At 43.1% G+C, this 22706-nt stretch overlaps 1 protein-coding gene across 3 annotated transcripts; it reads right to left on the reverse strand.

Moving 5' to 3' along the window:
• Positions 1-4288: 4288 nt before the first annotated feature.
• LOC118159868 (3 beta-hydroxysteroid dehydrogenase/Delta 5-->4-isomerase-like) lies at positions 4289-21238 on the reverse strand. 3 transcript variants are annotated; one of them, XM_035314421.1, is made up of 4 exons: positions 21018-21238; positions 12651-12873; positions 8185-8349; positions 4289-5231 (listed from the first exon to the last, which is right to left on the reverse strand). In XM_035314421.1, the coding sequence occupies exons 2-4, from the start codon at positions 12802-12804 to the stop codon at positions 4417-4419; spliced, it is 1134 nt and encodes a 377-aa protein (XP_035170312.1). In that variant the 5' UTR covers positions 12805-12873; positions 21018-21238; the 3' UTR covers positions 4289-4416. The 3 variants fall into 3 exon arrangements, with proteins under 3 accessions (XP_035170312.1, XP_035170309.1, XP_035170305.1); XM_035314418.1 differs by lacking the exon at positions 21018-21238 and adding an exon at positions 13137-13281; XM_035314414.1 differs by lacking the exon at positions 21018-21238 and adding an exon at positions 13075-13260.
• Positions 21239-22706: the final 1468 nt, after the last annotated feature.

Raw genomic sequence — 22706 nt, forward strand, 5'->3', positions numbered from 1 at the left:
CTATTCTATTCTATTCTATTCTATTCTATTCTATTCTATTCTATTCTATTCTGTTCTGTTCTGTTCTGTTCTGTTCTATTCTGTTCTGTTCTGTTCTGTTCTGTTCTGTTCTGTTCTGTTCCGTTCTGTTCTATTCTGTGCTGTGCTGTGCTGTGCTGTGCTGTGTTGTGCTGTGCTCTTCCATTCTGTTTTATTTCTCCATTCCATTCTTAAAGAGAATGTTTTTCAGTGACGTAGCGCGGCAGAAATCTATCAGGGACAGCATGTGTCAGAAATGCACTGGAGAGACTTCCTTGGGAAGAGACAGGGTAAGGGCATCCATGTAGAAAGGGTCAAAGAGAGTTTCCATGGCATCCTTCCCCATGCATAAGATGCTACAGGCAGCGATCCCTATGGCAAGAGTGGCTGTAAGGAAATCTTCAGTCAGAGGTCAAAATGGAAGCAGCATAAGGTATCCCAGAGAGAGAAACATCACCAGCATCCTGAAAGTAACAAAGGTTTCAGGAGGTGCTCTGATTTACTTAAACACCAGAGAATCCCCATGGGTGACATGCCTTATGTATGTTCTGAATGTGAGAAGTGCTTCAATCAGAGATCTCATGCCAACATGCACCAGAAGGTCTAGGGAGAAAAACCCTTTATGCTGAGTGTGAGAAGTGCTTCCAATACAAGACTCATCTCAAGCAGTAATTTAAGCTTCACCTGAAACAACAGAGAGCATTTTCCCTTGGGACTATGAGCATTGATGTCCTGACTTAAAAATAAATAAATAAATAAATAAATAGATAAATAAATAAAATCAAGTATAAATACTTTGGTGTGATTGAAAGAAAGGAAGGAATGGGTGTCTGTCATAATGCAAGTATTTCGCAAGTATAAGCTTCCTGACAGCAGTGTAGTAGCAAGAAATAGGAAGTTCAGAAAAAAGTGGAAATTAATTCTTAAATAATCTGACTGTTGGGAGTGCAGCTGTTAGAAAGACAAAGTGAAAATATCCCACTGTCTTACTGAGAAGACAAAAACAACAAAGCAGGTACTGACAACTGGAGCCTGCATTCAGGAAATGAGTCTCTAAGTGAACTGTGGAAGAAAGGTTGTCCTTTTTTCTCTCTGGCAGCAGCTGCAGTTATTTTAGGAGCTTTGTTAAACCTGGGCTAAGATGTCCCAGTTTTCTGGTACATGTTCATGTACCAGCTCTTTGATGTGTGAAGTGCCTTTTCCTATTAAATAGAAAGCTTTGCTTCTGTTCTTCTCCCCCCTCCTTGCCTGTTATATTTCTGTGTGCCTGGATTGTCCTTGATATTCCCTCTTCAGTGACAGAGCAACCATGACTGTGCCCATCATCACTCTTGCTGAACATTAGAATGAAATCTCACTAGCCTGGAAAAATAATAGGTGTTGACATTTGTTAAACACCTTCCTTTTGCTTTTCTAACCAGCATTTGATAACCACCTTCAGCAGTATTTTATCTTGCCCATTCTGAGAGCCTTACTCAAACCCTGGAGGCAAATGAGATAACTATATATATGTAAATGTGTGGAGATGATCTGGAGCTTTACTAACAGCACACAGACTGCTGTGAATTTTACATACTTATGAGTCTGCTGGAGGCCTGTGCCCTGCTCAGAGCCTTCTACCTAGGAACAAAGTGAAAACAGGCAACTTTAGGGGAATGAATGGTGGTGACTGGAGGGCAACAGATGGCAAACGGAGGGGTCCAGAGGGGCATGGAAATAGAGGGAATCAGAACATGGAAGCCGAGGAATGTAAAGGAATGAAGCAGTGAGAAAAATTCAAAAATACAGGAGACTGAAGAAGAAAATAATATGAATGGTGAGGCTGAAAGCACACTCATCAAACTGTGGTCCCAGAGCCCAGGGTAAAAAGGCTGCGTGGGATGGATCACAGTGAGACAACTCCAGCCTTGGATTCAGCCTCCCTCCTCTCCTCTGCTCAAAGAGTGGGCAGATCCTGGACACCTGTGTTTCTGAAGCCTGGGGAGGGCAGCAGGGTGTAGGGGTTAGAGCAGAGGTAGGGGACCCTGGAGTTTTGAGTTCTGGTTGTGTGGGATCAGGGGAACAAAGAGACTCAGAGAGTGGGGATAGCTGGATATGTGGGTGCCCTGGGAAGGCAGCTTATTATATAATTATTACTATATAATTAAATGGCCTAAAACTGCTCCATATTTAGACACTGAGATTTACACGTCTGAAGCTGGCACAAGCAAGGCAGAAGCACGCTGTTTCTCACACCTGTGTGCCTTGTGCAGTTGTTAGCATCTGGTTGAGGGGTAGTTGGCTGCTGTTGTTGGTAATGAGTGGATGTCTGATTCAGTATTGATTTGATCTCATTTTAGTCAGTTTTGAAAGCCTGGGCTTAAGCAAAACTGTGGAAAGGCAGAAAATAGAGCTAAGCAGCAGGGGCAGATCCTTCCCTCGAGTGCCTGTGACCATCTCAAACCACGTTTTATTGGTTGAATAGGACAATCAGCTACCTTACAAAATATTTTTTTAAAACCAGATTGACCAAATTATGTCCACACGAGGATGACTAAAAACATTGCTCTGCATTTGTCTGTGATGCACACAAAATTTGTGCCTCAGATATTTCCATGCCACCAAGCTGCTGTTCTTTTGGTCACTGTCGACATCTTGGTTCAAAATGCCATACAGCTAGCAGAAAAAAAAAAAAAACAAAAAAAAAACGGGAGGCTTTTGCTTGCTCCCACTTAAGTGCTCCCACTTTTGCTTGCTGTCATCTGCCCTGAGAAAATGTTAAATAATGCCTTTTATCTGTTTTTAAACAGTACACACATCAATTTTCCTGGGGCAGATTTTATCCATGAATTTACAACTCCAAATTTCATTTGCAAGTCCTTTATTATTTAAGGCATCTGCAAATCTCCTCACTCTTTATCAATCCAAAGAGGAGTTACTAGCACACAGTGTAGCAAGGGATGGGTCTTTTTCGGGGTGGGACAGATCTGCGTGCTTATTAATAATGAAGGAGCTCTGATGGAGGTGTTGAGAGAAGTGGCAGCATTCATTCAAATGACATCCACAGCACTAGTTTGCTGAGTACAAAACCTACGATGGAAGCTCAAAAGACTTATTCCTCTGCCCCAGGATATAACTGGAAGTTCTGCTTGCTGGTATTCTACCGCTTTGGATATCACATACTTAAACTAGGATGTTACTAAAGAAAATGGTAATATTTGCACTGGTACTTGCTAATATCTGGGACACTGAATAATTAAACTCAACACAGACTATAAGCTGCCAGCATATCTGGAAACGAGAGTATGGTAAAGTGTTTCTGTTCACACCATTCTGAACAGAACATCCCATCTTTTAGAGTTGTTTTCAGCAAGTGTATTTTAGATTTAAGAAGACAATGCTGGATCACATCTAATTGTTCAGACAAAGTATTCATTCAGACAAGTTCTACATTTTTGGCCCTAAAATCAAGTTATAAATTCTGCAAAAACTCATAGAGACATCAGAAAAGCACGGGGACAGCACATATGCATTTACCAGCTCATGCCAGCCTTTGCTCCCGTCTGAAATCTGAAAATAGCATCATATTATTTTTCAGCACTGTTTGTTTTCCCTCAGTGTTCATGACCATCTTGAATCTGCAACAGAATCCCTTCAGTGATCAAGGCTGTCCTGCAATATTTTTCTCCTTTCCGTCTTGTTATAGCTATTGTTCTCCTGGGCTGCCACCAAATTAAAAAAAAATAATCATCATCATAACTAGGAAAATGAGAATGGATCAGGAACAGTCTTAACTTGGCTCCTCTCTCCCACACAACTGTCCTTACTAAATACTATGGCACTTACCATTGTGCTTTTGCCCTCATTGTGCCTACTGTGCCTGACTTTCCTCACAGGTTGGACTGTCAAGTGAACGGCACAGAAAATGATACAGCAGTCCTGAAAAAGTGACCAAGATTTGTAACAGCTTCTGCAATCAAGTGGCTTGTACCTGCTGCATAATACTGGCAATAGCTGAGTGAGTAGAATATAGCATAGTATTATTTATTTGTAAAGCTTAATCATAGTTCCAGGATGAATTGTGCCCTTATTGCCTTAAAGGCCTTAAAGGTGGTGTGGAGTAAAAAGAAGGGCTGATGTGTTCAAATCGTTGCCTGTGCGGAGTTACTAAAATAACAGCTTCATGCTGATCAGCTGGATGGGGACCATACAATAACCTGATCAGCCTGTCCTCAACAATGAACTTTTCACATTTATTTATTCTGGTTTTGGGGATGATTGTGCTATTACACTTTTCTTTCTTTCTTTTTTTTTTTTTTTTTTTTTTCCTATTTGTAGTTTTCTGCTGCTGCTGTTTACCCAGCTCTTCTTTGGCTCATGGCCCTACTTGTTTAGCCAGGTCTCATCTCCTCTTAAGATTTAGGCAGCCTTGATTTTCAAGTGCTCCCTCCTCTGTGGGACCACAGAGGCAATCCACTGACCAGTGCTCTGCTTGGCGTGTTCCCATGTGTAACGGGGCACATAGCCAAAATCCTTTTGTGCCTTTCTGTAGGAGAAGGTGAATGGGGTGTTCAGTAGGGTGACCAGGTGACGGTTGGTGGAGGGGACGTACCTGACAAAGGGCCTGAGCAAGAAGCTCATGATCTCCAGCAGCAGCGAAAAGTAATACAACATAGTCAAAGGCATGGGGAGCCGGGGCTCAATTCCAAACCCCAGGTCCTTGGTAAGCTCATAATTTAGGTCTGCATAGCTCATATGAGGAGTGTCATCTGAGATGTAGTAGAATTGCCCCCTGATATGCTTGGCTTTCTGTGGGACCTGCAAAGCTTTGGCTGCCTGCACATGTGCCCAGGCAATGTTCCCCACATACACAGGGTTCACTAAAGCCTCCTTCCTGGAAAAGCGTAGGTAGACATTTTTGTTCAACAGACACTTATCCAGATGACCTTGAAGAAATGGGCATCCTTCTCCAAAAATGTACATGGATCTCAGGGCACAAGTCAGCAGCACGCCGCCATCCTTCAACACCTGGCCATCTGCTTGCAGCACTGAGTCCTCTGCCAGTCTCTTACTCTGGGCATAAATAGATTTTGACATGCACTCATAAGCTGTATCTTCATCACCATTGAATACTGGGTCACCTTTGCAGTTTGGGCCTGTCACTTCTACGGTACTGGTGTATATGAAGTGCTGGACGTTACAACGGGTACACGCCTCCAGCAGCATCTGAGTACCTTCAAAAGAGAAATGTGCAAATTAGGTTGCATGTAGCTGGGTTGGCTGAAAACGGCTCCAGCCTGGAAATCCTGAAGCAGGGAAAAAAATAATTAGTAAGTTGTATTAAATATAGTAAAAGCTTAATTAGCTATTCCTGCCACTGATGCTGTTTGAAAAATATGGGAAAGTAATAAAGTACAGAGGAGCTGGATAAAATCAAAAAAGATAGCAAGTTTTAACAAAGCAAACATAAAATTATCTTGGTAGTTGATATCCATTTGGGATCAATTTCACCCTAATAAAATGTGCTATATTTTTAACAGCACATGGTTAAGTATTAACTCATGAAATGAAGGTTGCATGGTAAAAAATGAAAAGGTTCTTACAGTAATGGGAACTTGAGCATCTTTCACTTAGCAGGTAATAAAGTAAATCTTCCATGGACCAGATCTGTAAGATCTACTTGCACAAAGTTCTTCTTGTTTCAGAGTCAGCATTAGAAGAACCAAGCCTAAATATAGACCTGACGAACTGATTCATGGAGGGTACTTTTGTTTGGATTATATTTTATTATTATTTAATTCCATTCCTCCTAAAAATATAATATAATTCCCTTCTCTTCCTAAAAAGATACTGTACCCCTGAGGCACTGTTTGAAATGTGAGCCAGAGAAAACCTCTGCCAACACAGCAAATTTAACTTACAGTTCATTGAGGTTCTCACACTCCCACTGAGGTTTGAATTTGGAGATGCCACATCCACATGCGCTTGCTTTGTCGCATCACCTTTGTGAGATCCCATTCAAAAGGCTTGAAGTATGGAGGTTCCCACTTGGAGAACGGGGTTGCCAAAAGAAGTACAATCTCTTAGTTATCAGACCCGTCCCCTGTGTGTGACTGGGTTTTGTCAGCTCTCATGTGGGAGGTTGGGTCTTCTCCCATCCGGACTGCTCCCATCTGGAGAAGCTGAAAAGAGCTAGGAACTTTCCCTACCTAGGTGTCCTATGTTTATAGGCCTGAATTAGAAGCCAGGTGGATTTTTTAACCACAAAAAAAATCAGTGGGAATCGACTGGAATTTGTTTGCTTATGTTCTGGTTTTTGAACATATACATCTGGTGTTCCTTGACACATTTTTATTATAAAAGATTTGTTTTCTAGGAGAAACAGAACTTTCATGTTGCACGCCTGTGAAGTACATAGCAGTGTCTTGGCTGGTTGGAAAGCCGAAAGAGCATCAGAGTGGAAATGGAGGAGAAAAGGGAAGAGGACTTTGTTATTTACCAACTGACCTTAGTGGCTGTTTGATCCAGGAGTAGAACTGGTGTGTGTTTTCCTTTTACTGCTTGTTTCCAGCTAACCCTCACTGCCCAAATTATTTTACCCACAGACACACTCTGTCAGGGGGATCTGAATATTTTGTGCCTAAGTCTAAACCTGTTGAAAGGAATAACAGTGCAGACAAACAAACCCTCTAGCTCTGATCCAGCTTCTTTCTGCTTTTGGGATATTTAATTTTGTATTTTTAAGGGGTATAGGCAACACATTCTGCTGTGAAAAACAGATTGTTTTTATCAGGACGATGGTCATAAAGTGAAAGCTTTATAAATCCCCTCTCTGAACTACCACCCCTGTGTATTTATTTTTCATACCAAACAAGGGACATGTTTACAGGAACTTGCCTTTTTGCTCTTCCCTCCTGGCAGGGACCTGAAAAACTGCCTGCTGGGCTCTAATTTGTGGCCACTTTCAATCTGTAGCTTTGAGTGACTAGAAATGAAAGGTTCTGGAAGCTAAATATGCAGGTGATAGGCCAGGCTGAAATGACAAAAATGACATCTCACAGTTTTTAAGATGTGTATAAGAGACAACTCATCTACAAAGAACACTCTCTTCCTCTGAGCACTGGAGTGCAGCCAATATTTGTAAAAGTGTTGCCTGTAGAAATATGTTCCGTATTTTTCTGTGAGGAAAGCCTTCATCTGTGGTAGAGAAGAACAAAGGACCAGGAAAGCTATCAACATAAATAAGAACATCTTCTCCAAATCCTCACCCAGGAGCTGAAGCAACATGGCCTGGGAGGTCAGTATGCATGGAGGGTAAGTAGAACCTGTTTACTAAAAGGCATAGAGGCTTTGGGGATCACAGGAAGGGGGGTGCACTTGTTCTTTTAGGAAATATATTGAAATTTCCTGACAGCTGATACCACACAGTCCATTCCTGAGCCCAAGCCTTCCCCCTTAATCTGACCTTTCTTTACAAGGAACAGGAAGCCCTTAGTAGAAAGGGAGATCCCATCACTGAAGTCACTAAAAACCCTCCCTCCCAAAGCCTTGAGTTTTCCAGGGAAATCTTAGTAATGAGCTCAAAGTGGGAAAGTACCTACTTCTCTGAACTGCATTCATGCACACACGGACATTTGCACAGCAAATGAAGGCAAAGGAAAGGAAGAGGGAACAAAATAATATGAAGCAGAGAGACACGGGATCTGGGGCACTGGCAATTAAAGTTTGCTGTAGTTGCAGCCAAAGCCTGTAGTATTTGTAAAAACTGGAAAATGTATGCAGGCAATTGTGTTAGATTTTTTTCAGATGCATACTGGGATTTCAGAGATGAATTGCTTCCAAAAAGGTCCACTGAGCATGGAATTATGACTATTGTGACTATCTACTAAGACTGTGCAGATCTCAGGATGGGTGTATGTGACCGCTAACAAGAGTGAATGGTCCTGCAGTGCCCTGCAGAGTGTGACTGATGCACACTGGCTGTGGAGGGAGCCAGAGCTGCATAGGGCTACACATATGCATGTCTTTCACTCATATGTGTAGCTGTGCAATCTGCAGAACAATCCAGTGAATCTGGCTCAAAAAAAAAAAAAAAAAAAAAAATCATATCAGGTGTTCACTTTCCTGAGCAGATGATGATCAGCACTTAATAGAAACAGGTCTGAGACAGGTGCTTTGCCCACTTACCTGTTACATTGACTTCCCAGAGCAGCTGCGTCTCTACAAGGCCCAAGAAGTCAATGATGGAAGCTGTGTGGATGACGAGGGAGACCCCCTGACAGGCACGGTACAGGAACATCACGTCTCGGATGTCCCCCTCCAGGATTTTCACCTCTGTCTTGCCCTGGAATCCTGCAAGGGAAGCAGACAGCAAAGCAAAAGACCTCTTGGGCACCATTAGGTGAGCTCTGACAGGAGCGGTGAAGGGCTGCCTAGATGCTGAATTAAATTAAATTTCACAGAGGGAGAAGCTTTAGCTATGTATGTTCTGGTGATTGGCTATTAATAAAAGTGTTAATCTAAGTACCAAACAGCCAGGAACTGCATGCTCACATCTTCAGGTGATGAATGGTATCATGTGTACACAGAGCTGTGTTCACACCTAATTCCTGCTCCTGTACTTTGCTCATATTGCAGCTCTTCTAATGCATTGCTAACAGATCTGGCACCCCTCCTTTTTTACCTACCTAGGTCACAACTTAACACGCCTCTTCTAACTCTAGTGCCGGCTCCATTTCAGCTTGTGCACTGTGGGACCATTTTTAGCATGCATATCCTTCTGGTCCAAATCTGAACTCTCAAGGCTGCACTCCTCAGCCCTGGCTTGCTTTAATCCCTATCTTCCTGGTTAAGCCCCCTCGCTCCCCAGCAGCTAATGTGTGTGACAGTTCTCGATCTTGGAGCCACCCTTCTCCTAAATTTTGCTGCGCAGCATCCTAATAACCGCCCAGAGCTACGTTTCAAAACTGAGTCGGCACAGGCTGATGGCATGGAGAAACTTGCAGCGCTAGAGGGCTCCCCAGGCACAGCTACTGGCAGGGGGCTCCGAGGCACAGGCAGATGCTGTGCCCTCTTCCAGCGGAGTTCAATGGCCCGTTTAGATAAGGGGAGAACTCGATAAATTTATACAGCAGAAATCTTGTGTATCCTAGTGTTTTTGCACTGGTCCCGAGGCAGGCAGGATTTCATCCCATACCTTTAATGGAGAAACACTAACAGATACAGCTGCTAAGAAACAGAACTGAGTAGGAATTATCTTTTAATCTTTTAATCTGTTTTTCTCTCCTCATTTGTAGAACCCGATAGAAATTCATCCTGCATTAATTTAACAATTATTCTGATGCAGCACGTTTGTGGGATTATTTTTTTCTCTTTACAGTCTCTTGATCTGAAATATGAAACAAGAACCTAAATGCTCAACATTTACAAAAGTCCTACTAAAACTAGAGTTACTGCCCTCTAGCACTACCACTGCCACGTGCTGTCTGGTGCTCTTTTATTTTACAGAATGTATTTATTTCCTAAGGCTGTGTTTTCAGGTGGTTTATATTGATCTCCACTGTGAATTGATTGAAAGATATATTTTTCACAATGTAAATTCTGACATATGTTCACTTCAGAGTGGTAACTGTACCTAAGCAGAAGCTAGGCAAATTGAGGTTTTTACACGTGAAAACCAAAGCTTTCAGGAAAAATATAAAAGAAACTGTGTTTTATAAAGCTGATCACAGAGAGAGCTAGTACTGGTCATTGGAAAACTACTGTCCAGCTGCTTTGTGCCTTGCTTGGGCTTGCAATTTAAGTTGTGTGTGTGATATGAGACAGGAAAGCTGCTCCTGACTTCCACTTTGGTCAGCAGAAGTTGCCCTTGAAAATAGAACGTGGACCTTGTTCACTGCCTTACCAACATAAAATAACTCTGAGGAATCAGCAGACTGCTCTTGGTGTGCTCTGGGAAGAGGAAAACGACAGGTGAGCTTGAAACTAGAGAGAGTAGAGAGTAGAAAGTAGAGAAATGAATGATAGAGATAGTGGTTTCAGTCTGAGATGGACAGCAGGGAGAAACTTGATTTCTGTCTTCATAGACCATTGCCCAGGCATCAAAACCTGTGCGTGCATCAGGTAGAAGGGGGACAAAGAGAATAAATTCAACCCATCTCTCCATTTCTGCATTCTGTACTTACAAGAAAGTACATAGCCACTGAGAAGCTTCTTGTACTTCACCAATGTTTTTTCTGGCTTCTGAGCTGCTGCAAGGAATGATCCCTGCTTGCTGCGGGGTACATTTTGCTTGGAAATGGGATGCTTACTTAGTAAAATACAATGTCCTGTCTGACTCAGCAATGCAGACAGACTATTTGCCCTAAATTGTCTTTCTTTGTTCTAAGTCTTCTTTAAAGTCCAAGCAACAAGTAATGTCTGTGGGATTTCAGGAGCTTGAAGTACTTGGTGCTCCTTTATGGAGCTCCTAACGGCTGCAGGGTGGATGGTGGGTAGGGGTGGAGAGGTCTCCACTTTCCTGATTAAATGAATGCTTCATAAAAATGATCTATTTATTTCATTCATGGGATAAAATTAAAAATTGCATTGTATTTTCATTTGTAAAGGGCAATGAAATTTATTAGTGTCTAGCCTGTGGGGGTTGAGATGTTTATTCTGTCCCAGTTTCAGCTACTGAGATTTTCAACTTGCACGTGCTCCTGTCTTACTAGCTACCACCCTGACCCCGCAAAGATACTGCAAGCAAAATGTGCTCAAGAGTTCAGTGAGAAAGAAAATGACTCAGCCCTGCTCCTGGCTATACAAGACATCCAAACAACATGTGCCAGTAAGCCAAAGTCCCTGCAGTAAAAATAATGGAGAGAATAGTAACGGGGAGAAACACTGGCTGAGAAGACTTCAGCCCCACAGGTGTTGCATTGGGAATAGCAAGTGCTGTGCTATACAAGGGCTTGAAAGGGAATGGCAGGAAACTATTTCATGTAGTGCTGTGCACAGGCACATGAAGAGGTGTAGCTATAGAGGCTGATACAGACAGAAGGACCACCAGTTCAAATGTAAGGGCCTAAGGCAGCCAAAACACATCTGAACTACCTGCCTGCTCTTCCTACTACCTGTCTGTGGGGGGAAAGAAAAAACAAAAAGCTTTCTGATACCTGATTTTTCCATTCCTTCTGTGCTGGTCAGATAGGCAACAGGATTGAAGCAAGAGTAGGAGAGGGCAGTATCTGGGCAATGTTCATGGGAGGTAGGTGGGAGGAAAAGGAAAGAAGGCACACAGCTTTCTTTTTAACAGAAAAGGATCAGCAAAACCACTGCTGCACCCCAGCCAAGACTGTGCTCACACACACAATTGTTTTTGCTCTGCAGGAAGCTCCACAGTCCCCACAAAGTTCTCATGGCACAAAGCAGATGTTTCTGTGGTGCCCTGCTGCATCAGTGCTAAACCACACACACTACTGGTGCTGCAGATGCTTTTGTCTGCTGCAGTTGCTGGCTGTGGGACCTGCCCGGAAATCAGAGCAGAAAGGACTGCTGCAAGGCTCAAGGGGCATCGAACAAATCTACATGAATCCAGTGAGACAGTGACTGAGATTTAATGAGGAGGAAGTCAATGTTGTTTAAAACCATCCTAACGGCTTGTGCAATTTGCACCAGGTTTATGGTGCGCTGTTACTGTTCTTCAGTAACACTTAAGCACTTTATAGAAAGATTGTGGCTCTTTAACAAGTTGAATGCAGATATTCCATATGTATTCCAACATAGATAATGTCAGTATGGAGGAAGAATGGTTTTGAGGTTAAGATGTGATGGAGGAAAGCACGTCAATTAAATGTCTTTATGGTAGGGACTCACAAGTATGACCAAATTTAGGTACCCATGTGACATTTTAATAGAAGTGCTTAGGATGCCAGGAAATGGGACATTTAAAGCACAATACTCAGAGCTGCTTTCTCCACCACATACTGCTTCTGGCTGTGGGTGCATCACTCATTTATGCTGTCTCCAGTCCATTCAAGAAAACAAACCCTAGCTTGTCCTCTGCAAATGAGTCCTGGCCCTTCTGTGCATACCATAAAAGGGTTCTGCTCTCCAGGCAACTACAGTCATCGTAATAATAACAACCAAATTTTAAGCTGTAACCTCACAACTCTCAGCCCCTGCAGGCCCGTGTCTTAATTAGTTAATTAATCTAATTAACCACAGGTTGGAGAAAACTATCAGCACTGGCACCCACAACTTTGCCACTTGCACATCAGAGCCCAGGACAGCATGCTCTGGGTTACGCTGTCCTATAGGTACAGCACTAGCTTCATTTTCCTTCTCCATGGAAGAAGGGTGAGATTTTTGCATTTATTTTGCTCTATGAGTTTTGATGCAATAGAAGCCAGGCTGAAGGCAGCTGTTTGCTGCTCTACAAGTATATTGGTCTTTCTTCTGACGTAGTGAAGCCTCAGTCTATGGCAAAGAAAACTCTTGCTATTAAGTTTTACACCTGATTTCAGTGCTGGAGGGATAAAGCAAGAACTCCTTGAAATAAAGCCTGTGCCTAAAAAAACAGATTAGGGTGGGAGGTAAGGGTACCCAAGCTATACACCTGAGAAAAAAGCACACCTACCCACAAAGCATCATCCTCACAAGCTGGTACTCACTTCCAAAGCTCCTGAGTGCTTCACTGCTAAAGGCTTTGTCCAGCAGCCGAATCTCAGCCAGTGCCTCCTCTTCTTCCAGCAGTAACTGGACAATCCTCCGGCCAAGAAATCCTCCTGCTCCGGTCACCAGACAGCTTACCCCAGCCAGTGACATTGCTCTGGGTTGCTCGTCGATGCCAAAATGGCTCTCCCTTGAAGTTTAACTGGCCGTTTCTTCTCCTGCCTGAGAAAACAAACACAGGACATCAACCTCCAGAGTCTTTGCAGATCCTAAGTTGTTACCAGAAAGACAGAATATTGAAAAGCAAACTGACCCCTACATTAAACAACAATTTTTAAAGCATTTCTAACTTCTGCTATCTACTCCTGTACAGAAATAGCTTGCACATTTTCCCATGCACAGAAAAAAAAAAAAATTAATAACTATTACAGACTGAAGAAGTTCAAGCTGAAAATGCTCAATATCAAATTCAATGCTAAACAAACCCCACCGATGTCTGCTTCAGTCCTTGGTTCCACCTCTCTAGCATTCAGAAGACTGTGGAGGAGATTTTCTTGCATTTATATACTGCACTGCACCACCTGGGTTATTTTGCTTCCCCACCCTCTCACATCTCCCTTGCTACAAATGAATGTGGTGCTTCCACCCCTCCCCTCTCAGAGGAACGTCCTTGATGCAGCGAGGTCTGAATGCCGCGTTAGATTTGGCCCTAAGTCCTAGGAGGGTAAATCCTCACTCTCATAATTCTCTGTAGCTGTGCTTGCTTGTATAACACCATGTTAATACAAAGGGAGAGAGCATTAACATTAAATGTAAATAGCAGGAGTCGCTGTTTACGCTGTTGGTGATGCGTCTCTTCTCTAGTTTTTTGGATGCTGGGCTCTCCCATTATAGCAGGGATTTCTAACTCTGTGTGAGAAAAGGGATTCTGTATTTGTTCAGGATACTCGAGGCTTTTGAAGTGATGAAATGTTCTGAAGTATAGAGTGGCTAATTAAAGCTCCTGGAAATAAAGTTTTACCTCTGAAATGCCTGGTATTACAGTATCTCATCAAAATAAGGCTGTGGCTGGCTTTACAGTTAACTGTGTCATTATTTTTTACATTTCCAAAATACCAGGAAAACGCCTGGCTATTTCTCACTAGAGTTCACTCCAGTTCTAGCAAAACTCTTTCCTAGTGTGGGACCAGGGTAGGGCTTAGGCATTAGTTTGAAGAGTATAATATTTACATTGCCTCCCAGGTCTTTGTGTCCTAGCAGAATGCTCTGACTTGAGCTGGATTTTTCTCTCTCTCAAACATAGATGGTAGGACTGAAGCAAGTCGTTGAACAGATAGCCACCTTAAAAGCTGCAATGGGAAATTACAAAGCAGCCCAAAAGCACAAGTAATCACTGAGATCACTGGAAAGAGGATCACTGATTTCAGGCATATCTGGAGTGGATCTCTAAAAATGCTGTATTGTATTTTTGCATTAAATTCCCTAAATTCCCTTTTTTATTTTGTAGTCATAATTTTGGTTCAATCACTAAAGAGAGCCCTGGAGAAAAGCTATAGGAACACCATCCCTCATCATTACTTTTTAGAGCAAAACTGCGCCTTCAAACAACCACAGGAAAGCAAAGCCATCTTTGTTGAGGAGAACGTCTGGCTGACACAGATGATAAAATTTTGGCAACAGTTTCAATGACACTGTCCTTGAAAATCCTTCTCTGACCCCCACAAAGCTTAAAAAAAAAAAAAAAAAAAAAAAAAAAAAAAAAAAAGTTATTTGTGTTTCTTTCCTTGGCTCCTCTCAGACTGGACCTTGACTCTGTATGTTCTTATCAGAAGCTGGTGCAAATTAATTTTGTGCAGTATGTGCATTTTGCAAGGAAAAATAAGCCTGCTGCTGCAGAAATGGTCTTCTCAGAAGTGGTACTTCCTTTTTACATTTAGAAAGGAAATAAAATGCCTGAAAGAGGCATTATAAAAAGACACAATGCAACAGAGCCTCTTAGAATATGAAACATTTTCTTATACCATGCTGACCTATGCCTGAGCTTAGCTGGAGAAGCACTCGATATAACATGAATGCTGTGTAGAGGACTGTAGAGACAATTATTGCTGCTGCACTTTAGTCCTCTTAGGTACTACTGGGCTGAATGCTTCACACAGTTTGAGTGACTTTCACACATCACAACACAACAGCTCTCATTTGTGGATGTCAGGGATCAGACTGCAGCACTTTGCTCAGTTTAAGATCCACTGCTGCTTGCTGGTGCTTTCCTGTGGTTTCACTTAGAGTCAACTTCTTCACTTTCAGTTTCTTTTTTGGTGCTACTCTGTGGTGTTGCAAGGTGGCACAGCAGCTCCTCTGTGCTGCCAACCAGAGTGGCTCTGGTACTGCCTGAAGCACATGCAGGCAGATGCTGGAAAGCACTGTGTGCCCCAGAGAGTGCTTACAGAGCAGCTTTAGTGAGCAGTGAGGCCCGAGCATGCCAGACCCCTGACCACTAGGAACAACTTGAAAGAATCCAAGGCTATAGCATTGGCTTGGGATTTGCAAACTAAAACATAATTTAACATAATCTAAAAAGTTTGCCAACACTGCACTCCATGTCAGGGTGTAGTCATTTTTAACTATGTTGTCTTCCTCCTCGGCTTTATCATGAAGCAAGGCCTTCACGATCTGATATTTTCCTGATGTATACAGAGGTGGACAGGAATGGGTTGCATGTCTAAGAGTTGCATTTCAGAAAATCATTGCTTGCAAATTTTGGCTTGTGTTAGAGGATTGCCATACACGGACTAAGCAGATAGCCTAGTACATGTGCAGCCCACTGTGTCCCATCGCACCCATGTTACTAATCTGATGGCCCAGGAACAGGGTTGATGCTCCAGCTTTCTTGGTGCCTACTGTGACAGAAATTCTTCTCGCCAATGGCTAGCTGGTATTAGGAGAACACGTTTTCTTAGACTTGCCACAAGGAGAAAAAGGGATCGTGAGGTGGGGAGAGGGTGGAAAGAGGCGCTGAGCAGAGTGGAGATGAGAAGACAGAAAGAGAGAAATAGTGAAAGAAAAAATCCCAGCAGCACTTAGAACAAACTGAATCATGGCACTAGAATGAATAAACAAAATAATCTTTGCAGAACACATACATTTTAGGTAGGATAAAAGCAGCATGTTTTTGCAAAAGTAATGTATTACCGTTCAATCAGGCAAAAGAAGCTATCTAGGAGTAGGAAGAGGAGGACAGATCCCTTTGCCCAGAAAAGAAATCTGTTTTAGGTCGCTAGATTGTGCCTGGTTGTCCAGGCTGATGAGAACTGAAGCAGAGAAAAGCAAAGACATGCTTATTATTTTAACTGGACCTTCTGCTGTCTAAACATAGAGTAATTGTGACCAAAAAAAAAAAAAAAAAAAAAAAACGTGACAAATCCATGTGTTTCTCATATTAAGAATGAACATGTTTCTTAACATCATGTGCCTGTAAGCTTAAAACGTCTACATGCTGGCAGCTCTGGAAAAGTGGGTGTACTTTGAGTCATAGATGTACCCAAGGATAGGTTCTCCCCTTCAGGATGGGAGGCACTGTTCCTTGGAAATGTTTTCCTTTGTCTTCTGATTACACATTGACAAGGGGCAACAAGACTTAAATAATTAACTTTTGGAACAGTATGCTGAATGACTAAACACAACTTCTCATAGTGAGGAACACTTTGAAGACGCTTCAACAAAGGTATGATGATCACCACCTTAAGAGGCCTCAATGTTTTTGTGTATTCAAGTCCAACAAAGAAAATCTCTCCTATTGCAGTAGTATCAATTTCTTTTGGTAGAAGGGAGAAAGTGACTGTAAACTTTTCTTACATGATCTTCATGATCAGAAAGACTTAGTTTAGTATTCCTTGCTTGTGTGCTTAGACAATTGTACTGAGCAATTAACTAGAAACAAACATTTAGTCTCTTTTTCCCTTTAGTTTTAGGTAGAACTGTGTTTCCTCAACTGAAATTGATGAGTGAATTACATATTTAAAAGCCATAGAAATTTGCACCATATGCCAAAGGAAAATGTTTAATTTGGATCCATTTTGTAGATAAACTACCCTTGTAAATAGCCTGACTCCATGTCCCTGCTACATCCTCCAGGGATGTTGGAAGGCAGCAGGGTTTGATTAGTTCTTAACCCACATGTTTACAATCTCTTTGGGCACAGCTTTTAAGGGAAGATTTGACCTTGCTTGAATTTGCATGAGAGATATTCACAACAATCAAACAGAAAGCAGCAGGACAGAGCGTAGAAAGGGGGCGTGTGGCTTTGGTATACACAGGCAAAAGCTTTATCTAGATCATAGAAAACTTCCAAAGTCTTGGAAAACTTGTAGAATGGGCTTGTACAATAGCCTCTCGGCCTGCTGGAACCCTGTGAGCTCTTCTTTTAAGCTCACTCACCAAATAATTTTCTAATTTTCCTCAGAAGATGCTTTCTGGGGCCTCTTTCACAGATATTTAAGTGTTTCCTCAGCAGCTCCATGGTAGTAAGGCAGGGTACAGATCTGATATATTGTTCTTACTGTTTTTAGGCTGATGTTCCCCAACAACTTTGAAAGGAGCCTCTGGAGGTCTCTTCTCACAATGATGTCAGTTTAGATGAGGTTGCTCAGGGCCTTGGACAGTCAAGCTCTGAATGCCTTGAAGCATGCAGGTTTCACTAAACCTCTGGGGTCCCACTGCAGTGTGTGACCTCCCTCATGAAGAATTTTTCTCCACTAATTTCTAACTGGAATTTCCCTCATTGCAGCTCGTGCCCACTGTCTTTCTTTTTCTATGCACATGTGAGAAGTTGGGCTGCACTTTCTGTGTTCCCTCCAATTGGGTAGCAAAAGGCAGTGGTAAGAGCCCCTCCACCACCTTTATTTAGCCCTCTCAGGACTGAACAAACCCTGTTCACGTAGTGCCTTCTTGTACAGCCTTGAAGTTCATCATGGGGTGATGAAGTCTTATCTGCCTGGCTATAAGCCTGCCCACAAGGTTTGTTATTACTGGAACAGAGAGAAAGGCCTCCATGTGAAGGCCTCTGGAAGATCACTGCAGACACTTTTATCTCTGTGAGAAATTCAGGTCTAAACAGAATGAACTAACAGCAATAGTTTCTCTTTTCTGCTTGCTTACAGCCACCTTAGGGCTTACTCAGAAGGTCACTTTGTGGTAGCTTGGCTCCTCTCACCCACACCAGGGAAGTGGGCAAAATGACAGCTGCCAATTGCAAAGCTCATTGCTGTGAGTTGTAGCTGCCAGAATCTTAATGGTACCACATTTTTCCTCATGTTGTCTGCTCTGTGTCACACCAGATACATACTGCTGCCAACAGCACTACAGGAGAGTGCAGTTAGCACACCCAGAGCCATCTCCTTTGGTACTCGATCACTGTGGCATGACACTGGCACAAGCTTGACTGGCAAAATCTTTATTGCTCTTATTGCTGCATTTGTGCATTAAGGAAATGGCAGTCATAGTTGACAGTCCTGCTTAGTTCTCAAATCCCCCTGGCCCTGGAGGAGAGGAGGTAGCTGGGGACACTACACACACAGCCCTGAAATCTGCTTGGTGTCTTAAAGAAGAGAAACACACAAAGATGGAGCAGCAGGTTGGTAGTAGGTCCAACACTCCATCACTGCTCTACATTTTTATTCCTTGGTTGTACAAATCAGAAAAACCTGGAGAAAGTCTAGCAGAAAACAAGTAGAAATGCTGAGTTCTCTGAGTCCCAGTCCTAGCGATCTGACCAGAACTTTACTTGCTCTTTCTGAGTTGTCTTTAAACTGTAACAAGATTCATTTAAAAATGTATGGGCTGTACTTTATTTTGCTTTTACTCAATATTAAGCAAAATAATTGCAGATTCTGGTAATTCTGTTGGTATAAAATCTGCTGTAGACTACAAATGAGAACAGGGAGAAAATTGGATTTAGTTTATTTCTATTGATGAGTGAAGTATTTAAAAGATTGGAAATGCCAGAACTAAAGAACTAAACTAACAATCTTGGTTTTATTTCCAACGTGAGGGTCTTTAAATCCAGGTTCTTCTTTTATTTCCAAAATCTCCATTTTATTTTCACCATCAGCCCCCAGTGCCTGCACCTTCCTGTGAATGGCAGGGAGCAGGCAGAACAATCAGTGTGTATGGACATCATAGAAAAATAGAATATCCAGAGTTTGAAGGGACCCACAAGGATCATTGATTCCAACTCCTGGGTCCCTAAAGGACCACCCAGGAAATCAGACTACGTGTCTGAGGGCATTGTCCAAATGCTTCTTCAACTCCAGCAGGCTCGGTGCCATGACCACTTCGCTGGGTGGTCCAGTGCCCGACTACCCTTTCAGTGAAGAACCTTTTCCTGATATCCAGCCTGAACCACCCCTGTCACAGCTTCAAGATGTTTCCTAGGGTCCTATTGCTGGTCACCAAAGAGATCAGCGCCTGACCCTCCGCTCCCCTTGTGAGGAAGCTGTAGGCTGCCTTGAGGCCTCCCCTCAGTCTTCACTTCTCCAGGCTGAACAAAATAAGTGACTTCAGCTGCTCCTCATACATCTTGCCCTCCAGACCCTTCACCATCTTTGTAGCCCTAATTTGGATACTCTCTAACAGTTTTATGTCTTTCTTATACTGTGGCACCCAAAACTGCACACAGTACTTGAGGTGAGGCCGCACCAGTGCAGAATAGAGCAAGACAATCCCTTCCCTTGACAGGTTAGCAGTGCCATGCTTGATGCACCCCAGAATATGTTTGGCCCTCCTGGCTGCTAGGGCACACTGCTGGGTCATGTTCAGCTTGGTGTCAATCAAAACCCCCAGATCCTTTTCTGGGGGGCTGATCTCCAGCATCTTGTCCCCCAGTCTGTATATATAGGGTTGTCCCTTCCCAGGTGCAGGACCTGGCACTTGCTCTTGTTAAATTTCATGTTGTTGGTGATTGCCCAACCCTCTAATTTGTCTTTCTGCAAGGCTTCACCACCCTTGATGGAGTCATCAGCTCCACCCAATTTGCTATCATCTGTGAACTTGCTCAAGGAACTTTCAAGTCCTATATCCAAATTGTTTATGAAAACATTGAAGAAGACTGGTCCTAAAATGGATACGTTCCTAATCCATAAAATTGATTCATGCCAAAATGGATCACAAGGAGTGCTTCTATTTATACTAAAGAGTAGGGCAGCAAGGTTTCCTTGAGTCCTGCAGGGAGAGGCACCGGCTGAATGGTGGAGCCTTGGACAACAGCTCTGGGGTTCAGGCATCTTCACACCAACTGAGTGCTGCTTTGCATGACTCAGTCCTTCCTATTCTTGCAGATCCAGGGGATTAGCAGAGGGGAGAAAGAAGAAAATAGCTGTGAGTGTACAAGAAATGGAGTCTTGTGTGCATGGGAAGACTGGGAGGTACACTAAGCAGAGGAGGTGCCCAGCAAGTTGGCAGTTCTCTGTTGCTGCCCAGCATACCTCAGCCATTTTGTGCAGCCCTAAAGTACCATATAAGCAGTAGCTGTCAGACCTTAAAAATTACTTTAAAGAAAGCAAGAAACCATGTCTCTTGCCAGGTATTTTTAACATTACATTGCATTTTTAAAGAAGAGACACATTATGTGTTTTCATTTGTAGTTTACCTAGACTTTTTTAAAAGACTTGATTAAGCCTGAGTAGTTAAATCAGTTAAACTCTTTACTGAGATTCAGCTTATTTCCAGTTGCACTGGCCCAATTCCCACTTGATTTACATAACACATTTATAACAAAGACCAAATGTCCACACAGGAATTTCAGCCATTGTAGATGAATTCTGTTTATGGCTTTACTTGGAGAGCATTACACAAAGATTAAAATCCAAGTGTTGTTAAGCTCCTCCTAGGCAGAAGAGCTTAGAGTAAACACATCTTTAGTGGATTACATTGTAGCTGCAGTATTTGGATAAGCAAAAAATGGTGAAAAGCACCTTTTTGGTACTCCAAAGGCTAAAGCTGATCACAAACAGCTTCCACTGCTAGTTCAAAAAAGGAAATTGCAGGTGCCACTGCTATTTCTAAAAAGGAAGCATGCAAACCCCTCCACAAGTGCCTGGTGGGAATGCATGCATAAGACTTCAAACACAGCCTGGCAGCACAGAGCCAGACAATGCTGAAGTGGTGCCAGCACAGGGCACACCCCACCACCTGTGGCTGTGGTGCTCATCAAGCAGAGCACTCTACTTACCCTCCCAAGGCTAGCTGCCCCCTGCCAGCTGGGAGGAGGGTACTTCTGCTCATGCTGCAGCCTATGGCACAGACAAGCCCCAGTGGACATTAACCAACAACATCATCTGACTTCTGCCCTGTCTGCCCCTGCTCTGCCTCACCTCTGCTCTCCAGTGGCTTCCCCAGCTCTGGGCAGCAGCTTTCTTCCTTGCTCTCTTCTCCAGGCTGGAGCACAGAAAGTGGCTCTGGTGTTCCCATGAGCCTTCCCAGACTGGAATGGGATGAGAGCATGGAGAGAGCAGGGCAGGTGGCTGGCTGCTGGCAGGCTGGAAAAGCAGGAACACAACCATCCTACATCAATGTTTTCTCCTTAGTGCTGCCAAACCGCCACAGAAACACCCTCCCCAAGCAATCTTTCCTGTCTGTGTTGCATAAGGATAGCAGCAGGAGGTAGCAGCCTGTTTGGGGAGGTTGGAGAGGGAGGCTGTGGCTGCTTTTCATATAACTGCAAAGGTCTGTGACACTGGAAGTCTCATGTTAGCTAGGGATATATAAAAATAATAGCCTAGATGAGGATTGAAATATTTCTGAAGAAAAATAATGGAGAAGGGGGGTTGGTAGAGCCAACAATATGGTAAAAGGAGATGGAATAAGGAAGAGAGAGAGGAGAAAGACTTGATGATGTCACTGAAAGAATGCTACAGAAAAGGAAACATCAATGTGGAAAAAAAAAAAAAAAAAAAAGGAAAAAAAAAAAAAAAAAAAAGGGAAAAAAAACAAGAAAAATCTCCTGGTTGTTATGAGAGACCACAGCACCAGCGGAGTTGTTTATGCACTGTCACAAACTGGCACCGTGCTCTGAAGATGCATGTGTCCTGACCATTGCTCTGATGAGTTTACAGCCCGTGTTAACCATGTAGTGAAGGAGGAGGTTCACTCCATGGGGCTGCTTTGGTTACTAGTGACTTAATTTCTCTGCATTTAGAAGCAGAGGACAAGACTCATCCCACCATAAAGGGGCGCTGAGGTGTCTGATAGCTGATACATTTTCTTTCTGTATCTGCTATGATTTCATCCAGGCAAACCCAGGCAATGGAAGACATTGGTCATAATACTTACTACCTAGAGCAGTGTGGTGGTTTTACCGTGCTAAGCAGCTGAACACCACAACCGCTCTCTCACTCCCCCTCCTCAGATGAGGAGGGGAAGAAGTAAAGGAAAGAACAACTCACGGGTTGAGATAAGGATGATTTAATTAAAGAGAAAAAAAAAATATTAAGGAAATATTATTATTAGTTAAACAATTCAACTAAAGGGAAAAAAGGGAAAGGGGAAGAGGGAGGAGGAAAGGGAAGAACAAAACAAAACAAGTAGAGGCTATGTGGAAGTGCAGAGGAAAGAAATTACTCTCTACTTCCCACAAATGAGCGATGCTTGACCACGTCCTTGAAGCAGGGCCTCAATGCACGTAGCCGGTGTTCGGGAGGAGGACAGACGTTTTCGCAACGAGAGCCCACCCTCCCCCCTTCCTCCTTTTCCCACCTTTTATTGCTGAGTGTGACATCACATGGTATGGAATATCCCTTTGGTTGGTTTAGGTCAGCTGCCCTGCTGATGTTTCTTTCTCACTTTTTTGCCCACCCCCTAGGAGGGTTAGAGAGAGTCCTGATGCTGTGCCAGCACTTCTCAGCAGCAGACACAACACTGGTGTGATACCACTGCTGTTCTAGCTACAAGTGCTGAGTGCAGCACTGTATGGGCTGCTGCAGGGAAAGGTAACATCCCAGCCAGACCCAGTACAAGCAGGAAAGTGTGTGGCTTGAGCAGTCTGATGTGGTAGGATGGCCAAG

Source organism: Oxyura jamaicensis, chromosome 1 (assembly GCF_011077185.1).
Source record: "Oxyura jamaicensis isolate SHBP4307 breed ruddy duck chromosome 1, BPBGC_Ojam_1.0, whole genome shotgun sequence".
Taxonomy (NCBI): Eukaryota; Metazoa; Chordata; class Aves; order Anseriformes; family Anatidae; genus Oxyura; species Oxyura jamaicensis.

What these genes read in the sequence shown, in the direction of transcription:
- LOC118159868 (XM_035314421.1), bottom strand. Translation starts at nt 12,804, where the DNA reads ATGTCACTGGCTGGGGTAAGCTGTCTGGTGACCGGAGCAGGAGGATTT. An exon ending in AGCACTCAGGAGCTTTGGAA is followed by an intron (nt 8,350 to 12,650) that starts GTGAGTACCAGC and finishes CTTCCCTTGCAG; the next exon opens with GATTCCAGGGCAAGACAGAG. An exon ending in CTGGGAAGTCAATGTAACAG is followed by an intron (nt 5,232 to 8,184) that starts GTAAGTGGGCAA and finishes TCTCTTTTGAAG; the next exon opens with GTACTCAGATGCTGCTGGAG.